This window comes from Gymnodraco acuticeps, unplaced genomic scaffold (assembly GCF_902827175.1).
Source record: "Gymnodraco acuticeps unplaced genomic scaffold, fGymAcu1.1, whole genome shotgun sequence".
Classification (NCBI taxonomy): Eukaryota; Metazoa; Chordata; class Actinopteri; order Perciformes; family Bathydraconidae; genus Gymnodraco; species Gymnodraco acuticeps.
The window spans coordinates 411623-422517 of record NW_022991667.1 but is presented as its reverse complement, the minus strand read 5'-3'; the positions used below and the strand labels follow the sequence as shown (position 1 = coordinate 422517).

At 39.3% G+C, this 10895-nt stretch overlaps 1 protein-coding gene across 1 annotated transcript; it reads right to left on the bottom strand.

Annotated features, from left to right (window-relative positions):
- Positions 1-1322: 1322 nt before the first annotated feature.
- Positions 1323-3053, bottom strand: ovca2 (OVCA2 serine hydrolase domain containing). The gene is made up of 2 exons (XM_034198638.1): positions 2674-3053; positions 1323-2059 (listed from the first exon to the last, which is right to left on the bottom strand). Exons 1-2 carry the CDS (start codon positions 2825-2827, stop codon positions 1539-1541), a joined length of 675 nt encoding a protein of 224 aa, XP_034054529.1. The 5' UTR covers positions 2828-3053; the 3' UTR covers positions 1323-1538.
- Positions 3054-10895: the final 7842 nt, after the last annotated feature.

Here is a 10895-nt window from a genome sequence, read left to right as displayed (position 1 = left end):
TGTCTGACAGCTTGGGGATTTCGCGACCAACAACCAATCACATGAATATCACATGAATATCCCGCCCCCGACATACAAAGCAAAAAAACCCTGTTCTTCTACACTATTGTCAAATAGGAAGGGCTATGATGAACATTTATTTTTTTAACATTTTGAACATTTATGAGATTAATGTTTATGGTGCTATTTTATGCTACATTCCATGCTGGCTAATGATACTGTCTATGCTTGCTAGCAACAAAGTAAACTAGCAACGAAGTAAACTGGATATAAAATCCCCAAACAAGCGAAAACCTACCAGTTTCACCCACTGTCTCTGCCACCTCCCCCCATGCCTGGTTCCTCCGGTTTGTATCCCGGTAAGTAAATAGGGACTGGTCATAAAGAACCGGGTGATTTGCTACCGCAATAACTAACTTCTCCTCCATTTTTGTGGAATATAGAAATGAACTGCGGGTCTCGTTCTCCCAGCTTGCACGCGGTTTGATTGGCTAGCGCTTGAACTGTCAGATTTGCATAAACGGATCTGATTGGCTGTCGCTTCCAGCTCAGCCTCAAAAGTTGAACATTGTTCAACTTTGGAATCCTGAACATCCTGGAAATCCTGGAAATCTTCGCCTCGCCCCCCCACAATGCAATTCGGCGACAAGCGAGGGAAAGTGACGTCATCCCCATTCAAAGTCAATGGGCGGAGACGCGCTGGAAGCGGTGGACAAATCGCCAAAAGCTGCTGTGTGGACGGGCCGTAAGGGCGCATCAATCTATGGGGGGCGCCCCAGCCCCAGTAAAAAACAGAGGTTTATGTGAAATAGTTCTTTTTTTGGAAATAATGGTTTTAGTGTGCAATTAGTTTTAATTTTGTGTTAATTTAAAATAAATCAAACTCCCAAAAAACGTATACAGCTTTTATTAACATTGGAATTTACTCTGTAAGCGGCCGCAGGGGGAGAGCTTTAGAGAGCTCTTTCCTGAAAGACTGAGAGGCTCTGATAATAGTATGAAATACTATATGACAGTAAAAAAAAGTTCTTATTAATAAACAAGAATACAGTTTGAAAGGGGAGTGATTTGTAAAATATCCATAAATAAAAAGAAAATCTGTTTACAGTTCTGTTTCAAATGGGTGTTGAGAGATGTATCCATAGATCTCTTAATGTTGCTCTCAAAGTGCACCAGATTCATGCTTATAACTTCAATATTAAACATCCCCGGACCCCCCTAGAGGAAGTTAGGTCCACCCCCCACTTAAATCATGTTCACATGGATAGGATACTAAATACATTTGCACACATCTTGTGTCCATATCTTTCTGTTTTGGTGGTCATGCCACAACCGTGCACGTGCATGCATGCGCGAGTCATAGTGAGTGTCTGCAGGGGGGGGGTGGGGGGCGCCAGCTAAAATCTTGCCTAGGGCAGCAAATTGGTCAGGGCCGGCCCTGATCACAGGACTTTTCTGATCATTAAATAATCAACATTCTTGAGTTTAATTCACAGCCATTAATTTATTCAGCACCTGGGTTTCTGTGACCTCGTTGCTCACTGGAACCTCTTGAAAAAGTCCTGGTAGGCTTGTCTGTGGGTGGACGCAGCAGGAACAAAATGACCCCCAGGATGAGTGAGGACCTGAGGGTCTTGGAAGGAGGGAAGGAGCTCCCTGCTCATGCAGTCAGGGATGACTCGGTCTTCCAGTCCAAACACATGCAGGGAGGGGATCTGGAGGGGAGGGTTGTAGAATTGTTGGTGTTCCTTACATGCACTTGGGAAACCAGCGACAAGGATGGCAAAGTGGAAGCTGAAATCTGGCTCCAGTTTGTGCTCCTGAAGAGAGCACAACATGGCTACAAAAGCTGCTCCCTGACTGAAGCCCAGGATGCCATCAAACGGACCCTGGACCCTCACAGCTTCCCTCACAGCCGCCACGCTGTCATCCAGCCCCAGGCTCTCCTCACACTGCTGCTGAGCGCTGAAACTCCGAGCCTGGACGTCAGAAAACCACCAACCCCTGGAGCCCTCGTCCCCTCCGGGTCCAGAACCTAGACCATTATCCTTCTCTGGAGCTTTTGATAGTAGATAAGAAGAAAGTGGTTATTCTGCTGCGTTAAATTATTATAATTAAAAAAAAATTGGACCAAGTGTAGACAGGAATTGTATTTATCCTCTGTAAATGAATCTTGGAATTTAAATTCAAACTTGTGCAGCTCATGAAACAAGTTAATGTTTTAATATTCTGTCATTTTAATACTTTTTGAATCTGTATATTTATGAGTGCCAAATGCAGTTAAAATTTGCAAAATTTTACAATGGTTTGCATAAAAGCCAGATGATTTAAGCCAAGGTGGAGGTCGATTCATTAAAGAATTGTCTTGTAATAGATTGTCCTACTTGTTGTATCTAATAATGTATTTATAATGGATGAAACATAATAGCAATGTTCACTGTATGCCTATCACTAACTTTATTCATCTGCTTTGTATTTGGCTCTCCCTTTGCATTATTATTACTATGCCTCATGTATAACTATGTCCGTGTAACTCCTTTAGGGTTCATTGTAGAACACTCTTTAACAGCAAGTGAAAACAGGCTCGTCATGTAAACCTCTGAACTTTAACACAACTAGCTTCTTCTACCAACACCTACACAGTGTTTTGGTTGGAGGCAGATGATAACTCACCTTCACTGCTGGCTTGCTGCACACTGTGCGGTGCGCTCATGTAAACGAGCTCCACGTGTTTCTTCAGCAGCTTCCGCAGAGCTCCCGTCTTCTCCCGGAACGAGCTGCCGTTCTGCCGGTAACCGTGAATACATAGGACCCGGAGAGGGGCCATGGAGAGGTCTGCTAACTCAGCTAACGCTAGCCCGAGAAGTTAGTTTCAATTACAGGAAGTGGGATATTAAGGTTAATGTATAAGATTAACACGTTGTTGTCAAATAACCCACAGGTCAGATACAATGCGAAGCATAATGTTGTTACGACAAAAAAGAGTTACTTCGCTATTTAAAGAAAGAAAGTTGAGCGAATTTGGGAGCCGGTTGACAGCAAAATCGGAAAAAGCTGAATGTACCTCCGGTTGTGCTTTTCAAAGTAAAACTAATTTTTCTAGACATCACTACTAATGTAAAACATGTAATCGATATAATAAAGGATAATGTATAAACAATGAAAAAACGTAAAACCTGAATAGAAAAATGTTTAATTTATATTTCTTTATGAAAGGGTACACAACACCAACATTGAAAAACGTAGGCTACTGGACATGAGACTCGTTTGACCAAAACAAGAAAAATGATTAAATGTCACAGACATATGTATAATATTTTGAGTCAGTTCAAAAGTTATTTTGTTATTTTTGTTAATTTGTAAACGTAGGGCTGTTCTAAAAGTGCCAAATGTATAACAGCCTAAATTATAAAAAGTAAAATAAGGATATACATGTAAATATAAAGTAGGCCTATACTCATTCGGTTTTACAGTGGGCTAAATGTATTGACATGTCTGTTAGCATGTCTATGGGCTGTGTAATTTTTCAGTATTTAAACATGTAAAATGTACATATGTCACAATTGTAAAAAAGGCCCTATAATGACATTGTGTTCACACTTGAGTGCAAAAATGCAAATCATTAAGCAGGGTGGACGGATGATTTACAGGAGATAATTTACCTACACAAGGCCAAGGATGTACAGAGGTGAGAGTTTACCCTAATGACCTGGGTTAAGAAGCTCTTTCCTAGTCCCTCCATGTTGGACTACATAGGTGTTTTCCAGATCATAGGGGTATTTATCATTTTGTGTATCTCATGATAATCATAATACATATGCCCAAGCACATATAACATCTAGCTATAAAAAAGTATTATAGCGATATTTAATCAGAGTATATAATCAGTGTCCGAATTTTTGACAGCCTTTTAACATCAAACGTTTTATTTGTAAATGACTGCTTGGCTGCTCTGCTTTTCTTCAGCGGCAGCTCTGATTAACAGCCTGCTAAACATATGGCTCATGCTGATGATGCTGCTACCATCAACAGCAGCTACATACTGCAATGTTGTGATGACTTCTTGACACTATAGGCCTCATTATATGTTCTCACAGGAAAACGACTATAATAGTGTGTGTCCATAATATGCCATTCAGATCCCATTTTATATATATATATATATATATATATATATATATATATATATAAATGTATATATATATATATGTATATATATAAAATAAGCTTGTCAAGTAGTGCTGCAGAGTTTAACTTCTCAGAGTTGAAAGTTAAATCGATGAGAGAAGAAAGTTTGTTTTCTTCGGGCATACTGGTGAGATTTTTTTCTGCACTGGATATTCTACTTTTGTTTACTTCTCAAATTATTGATTTACAAAAAGATGACTGAAAGAAGTTAATAATAAATTAAATAAATGGTGTGCCTATTGCAAGGTAGAGCTTAGCACATTTTTGTAGAGAAATGCACATTTTTGGATTAGTTAGATTAGACATTGTAAGGCTTATTGAACATCCCTTTCATGGCCTTGAGCAACTTTCAGGCTAAATACTGGTGAAAAACGTATGAATATAACCAAGGACTTATAATAACATCAAGGGTTCACAGTATGACTAAATCTTATATCGGCTATATATAAATAAATCCACCTTCTCACATTGATAGCAGAAGAACTGATCTACTTATTGAAACAGTGAGCACTCTCATTTCTTGTGCAGCAGAATAAAGTCAACCGTTGGGAGGCTGACCCCTAAAGACAAAGATGAGAATGCTTGTGCTACAAATTCTCAGAAGAAACAGGTGCTACAATCGGCTATTGAAAATAAAGTGACATTTTTCACTACTTAAAGGACACCTATCATGCTATATTTGAACAATATATTGTAGGGCCATACCTATATAAAATATATAAATATAGTTTTTTTTTCAAAATACCAAACAGATCCTGCATTTTAGCCATGCCTCATTTCGCTCTATTTGCTCTTTCCAGAGCTGTTTTTGCAGGGGGCTGATTCTGTGCAGCTGACCACGCCCCCTGCAGGAGAGGGGAGCGTGCTCTGAGATCAGCTGCTGGGCTGTCAGAAGAGGGGGAGAAAAAGAGATCTCCGTCCACCGTGTTTTATTCTTATAGAAGTAAGAAGAGAAGTAACGGGTCAGAAACCCTCCTTTTTAAGCAGCGGTCCAGACATAGAAATCAAACGGCGACACATATTCAGTTGCCAGTTACTTTGGCATTAGGGCAGGGATATCTAGATACTTTCCAAGGTTTGACATCATGAATTGTGCTACTTTTAAAGCAAGCAACGATGTTTTCAAACCTGATCAGCCTGTCGGTGTTCTTTTCCCCATAATGACCGCATCGCTGCACATTATCCCTTACATATGATTATAGAGTCATTATTCATTTGTTTTAAAGCAGGAGACGCAAACGCTTGCCTCGGGGAGCGAGAAAAAGAGCCACAGCGGAGAATAAACAGAAGGGCAACCATGGCAACCATGCAAGGGAAGTCTTCTTCGCTGCTTTTGTGGCAGACTACATCGCCACTTACAGGCCTGGCATATGTACTACAGCGTCTCCAGCGCTTTCGAGCAGCAATGGCCGGCCGTGGCCCAACCTCTCATTCCCCTGATAGGTGGAGAATTGACCAATAGCCGTAGCGCCACTTTACTGACGTCAATAAAGTGTTCAAATCTGGATCAGTCTGTATCAGATCTGTTGCAGCCCCTTTTTTAGAGATTTGGGTATGGAGGAAAATAGAGAGGGTTGTGTTTTCTGACACTTGGTGAGTTCCCTGGAACACCGGGGACACATATTCATGTATAAAAGACGTACAAAAGTGCATTTTGTATGATAGGTCCCCTTTAAATCTTTCATCTCTCTGCACAACACAAAAAAGCCGAAATGGAACTTTATTTTCAACACAGTAAAAAGTGAAATGCTAATTCTAGGCCACAGAAACAGTTCTCAGACTCTCTTTCAACCCTAGTGGGGGCGCAGTTCTCCCAAAGGACTCAGTCGAAAATACAGACATTATCTTTGATTCAGATTCTCTTTTGACAAACGTATGAAGGCAATATTCCAAACACCGTATTCTCTCTTCAGAGTTGGCATTTAGCTATAGACATCCTAAGGGTTTGGGGATGGTCCAAATCAGTGACAGCCATAAAAGAAAAATAAAGTATGGGGAGAAAATGTTTCCCTTATGGATGCATCATACTGTGGCCAACCTTTTCCTAAAATCCCTTTGCATCCGACAAACAAACAATGTTTGTTTGGATGCAGTGTTGGTGTGTTATTTCTGTCGACTCACATTTATCATATTTGGCTTTTCACTGACAAATCTAAAAATAATATTGACACCGGGGCACACCTATACACAGATGTTTACTAAGATATTTTGTGAATATTTGTGAGCTCAGGCTCATGATAATAGAGCAGGGAGGATGCTGTTTTGTGGATAAAGCCTCAAAGCATTATCATTTTCTAATTCAGGGACACTGAGATGGACTACGTGCAATTGTTTTCTTTGATGATGTTTTTGAAGTGATCTCACATGCAGTTCCTGTCAATTAGCTTTAGGTCTTCTGTTGCTGTGAGAGCACATGTGTTGCCTTGCCGCACATGCTAATTAGGGAAAGCGAAAGGCAAGGAAACAACCACCAAGGGACACAACTGTTGATGTTCTCCAACACTGGTGAGGAGGCAGAAAGCGAGGGACAGAGAGACTTATGGTGAAGACAAACTGAGCCCTCTCTTTAATTCCTTCCAGAGTCTGCTGCTGTGACATATTACTCCCTGGCTGTCCCAGCTCCACACAAAGACATTTCCTGTTTTTCAAAACTCAGCATCCTCGGCATTCATCTCAAAACATAACAATATAATTACTTGCATCATCACATCCTAATATATAACAAGTAATTGAAGAAATCTAAAAATAAGAAGTTAATCACAATCATATTTAGTTAATTATTTGAATTGCAGCATAATATAATATACAATCTTTATTTATAACGTTAATGACATCACTTAATGTGCACTTAATTAGTCTATACATATAACATGAAGCCATATCAAGAATCACATAACTTTAACTTTAACAACTGAAACAACAAGTACATTTATGACATGAGTTGTTATACATTTTTTTTTACAACTGTCTCAAGTTTTGTTTGTTCTATCTATATTTTATATTTGTAATGAATATTTTTTAATACGTTCAGATTTCTTTCTTATTTTTTATTGATAGTCAAATTGTGTTGACTTAACAATTAAATAAATGTGTTGCCTGTCGTATCTGTGATTTATATGTTTTCAATTCAAACAATTGCATTAATCGAATGGATGAAAAACAGAAGAGGCTTAAGGAAGATGCATTATAACATATAGTATATACATATGTAATATGTCATTAAATATGAACATAATACTTATTTTAGAATTAAACAACCAAAATGTGAAAAATAACTTAATATTAAAACAAAACCATAAAGGTGGCATCATGTGAAATATTGAGAGGAGTGTCACGTATTTGTAATTTGCGTTAGTATTTTTAGAATGGCTATGGGTAAAGGTAAATCTGTCTGGAAAAGAGACTTAGAAAAGTTACCATTTATGGCTCTGGGTGATGTGAGGACTCTCATCATGTCTCACTGCAGACCACAGGGGGGCATTGGCGCTCTGTAAATTCAGGTTGTTCTTTTGTACCAGAACGTTTCCCTCCCTGACTGAACACCACCAGCAGGCTGAACCTACCTGTGTGTGAGTACACAAGAAAACACATCCACTGAAAGTAACTGCAGAGAATACTGATCAAGAATGGAGTCATGTAATGTAATTAGGATATTCAGAAAACCCTCAAAGTGAAACCATTCAAATTAAAACTACAGATGGAGAATTACCGTGTCTGTTACAAGATAATCCCATATTTACTCTCATTGTAAAGACAGCTGCTGGGGAACAGCACTGCAGATGATCATGGAGGACACACAGGTTAAGCTTCACAGCCAGAGCCAAGAACCAAAATAGGGGGGGGGGGGGGGAGAGAGGTCAGGATGGCCTGCAGGTTGTGTCCTCCAGTGGCAGATCTGTGCTGCTGTCCTCTGCAGCAGCAATATTATATACCCTGTCATTCTGCCATGAGATCTGTGAAGTCTGTGTGCACATAAAGAGAACAGAGAAGAGTATGACGAATGTCCTGTCTGCTCAGGATCCTCACCGGAGCCAGCGGCATGTAGGCCATACAAAGTGCGTATGCCCTCGAACAAAAGCAGATACATGGAGGAAAAAAAAGCATCTTTGTGTTTATTTAAGTGTTGAGCTGTATTCAGGGAGACACCTCTATGATTCTTATCAAGACAAGCTTACTGCAAAAACATTGTGATAAAAGACTGTGTTGTTGTTGTGTTGTTGACAGCTGACAGAAGTTATTCGCTGGGACAAAGGTGACAGGCGGCGGAAGTTTGAGACATGTCAGATATTGTATCTGAAAATGTCTCCGTTAGACTGTTAACAACATTTTAGTCGTGCTTTTCCATCAGGATTATCAGTGTGAGATATTTGCTTCAAAATGCAAGTCAATACCTATTCTCAGTGCCCCAAATAATCAATGCTATGTTATAAATGCATGAAGCAGAGGCAGTTGATACTAGGGCTAGACAACTTGAAGAAAACAAAGTATTCTAATATTTTCTTTAACAAATACCTTGAAATCGATATTATAACAATATTGCTGACTTTACCTTTGATAAAGTAATCATCAGTAATTAGATTTAAAGACTAAACAGGTAAAAGGAAATAGTACATATAGAGCAGTTTGGTAAAAACACATCACTTTACTGTAATGCAGCGTTTAAAACCAGGGAAAAAACGACTGCAATATTACGATATCCAAAAGGTAAGCGGTATCCCTTCTCATATCATAATATTTATATACTTATTAATAGTCAGATCAGTTGTATGTGAGATACTTTATGTGACAGATACACAGCTGATCTATACATAGTCCGTTCCTTAGAAATATCTCACATATATATTTCCCATATGGCAAAGCTTCTCCTTTATCTGATGTGTGCAATGCCCCGGGCCAGCAGACTCACACCTTGCTGATACAAGCTGATGCATGAGTTTAGGCTAGCCCACTTCATTGACTCACTGGATATTTCTTCCTAGCAGCCTTGAAATATAACAGGAAGTAGTATTTATTTTTAAGCATTCAGTATGATTCTGATTGACTCATCCAGGAGGGATTCTTCAGGAACTTAGCGGTTAAAGATTGGGAACAAACTGCACTATATGACTCAACTTGTAAGACTGAGGTACATATTATACTTTACTCAGTCAAATACAAGCGAAGCTGGTGGAATAAAAGGATAGTTTTGCAATTTTGTCTTGAAAAACGATACTTGCACTCTACATCTTACTCATACTGTAAGATTTGTATCTGTACTTAGCCTAAACAATTAGCTTAGAATTGTAATTGAATGAATGCATTGTTAAAACTTAAGCTTACCAACACTACAGCATTACAACTAGATCTATTTTGAAAATAATGCACCATTGTTAAAAATCCAATCATGTAAAATATAAGAATATATTATATGCCCAGGAGAAATTTGTCTGCATTTTAGCAATGATATTATTGTACTTCTGAGTTTACTGAATATGTGTAAGGCGCCACTCCTACCACACAAATTGTATGTTTACACTATTGTATTGATACTTTTACTTGTACTTAGGTAAATCATCTTCATACTTTTACCTCCAGTGCCAAACTTAAGAATACATTTGTATAGCATGACGACTTTTACACTACATTGCATTGGAAACACAGGAGACACATGTGAAAGTATCCTTTAAGATATTTGGAGAAGGAAGAAAATAAAAAAGCAACAAGCTCTCACCTCAAATAATTATTTGTGGGAAGTAAAACATTTCTTAATCGGCAGTGAAGATTTTTAAATTTGTAGAAAGCTGGCCAGCATTATTCTCTGGCCCGTGATCCTAAATGATACACTGACACATCTGTGTTCAAACTCACACATCTGTGTTCAAACTCACACTGCTGCAGAACCAGACGGACTCTGCCTGCTGCAGAGCTAGCAGAACTCCAGTGGGTTGCAAAGGCTTTTGGCTACAGGCTTCAATCGAAATGAAAAAGATCAAAGAGGTCAAGTTGATAAAAGTCTAGACTGGGGGATAAACTGCGTCGCTACCAGAAATGGAAATGTATGATCAGACGCATCAAGCACTGAACATGGGAACTCCCACCCTTCATCCTCCCACCATCATCCGCCTCACATGCTGCTAAATGATTCGATTTTATGTTACAGTTATTTTAAGATCAAGTAACCACTGCATACGTTATCAAACATTAAACCAGTCGCTCCGAAGTCAGCACAAAGCAGTGACTCAAGTGATGCTAATGCAGCGGATCTTCTGCTGTCTTTGGATGAAGGCCAAACAATCAGAGAGACAGATAACCCTGAACTTTTGCAGAATGGTGTATTAGGGAACTCAGGTTATATAGAGAATTGTCAGCAGAGCCTGAAAAAAGGAAGCTGCAGCAGGATAAGTGTCCGGAGGGAGGGAGAAGGGTGACAGGGGGGGGGCACTGGAGATGAAGATTGAGGAGATGAACAGAGAGAAAGTGTATCAGTGCCCCCACAGAGACAATGGAGAAAGGCAACCCTGTAACTTTTGGTGAAAGGTCTTTTAGAATTTCAATTGCCTACAGCAAATGAAAATGTAATGGAGGCAGAGACAAAGTTACACACCGTACTCTCTGGAGCGTTTTTAGAGCTCCTTTACAACCCAGTTTTAGTTTAAATGCTCTGAATAGAATCTCAGAAGGACCATGCCCTTGATTTTACATGATATACTTCATTAGCTACACACCAC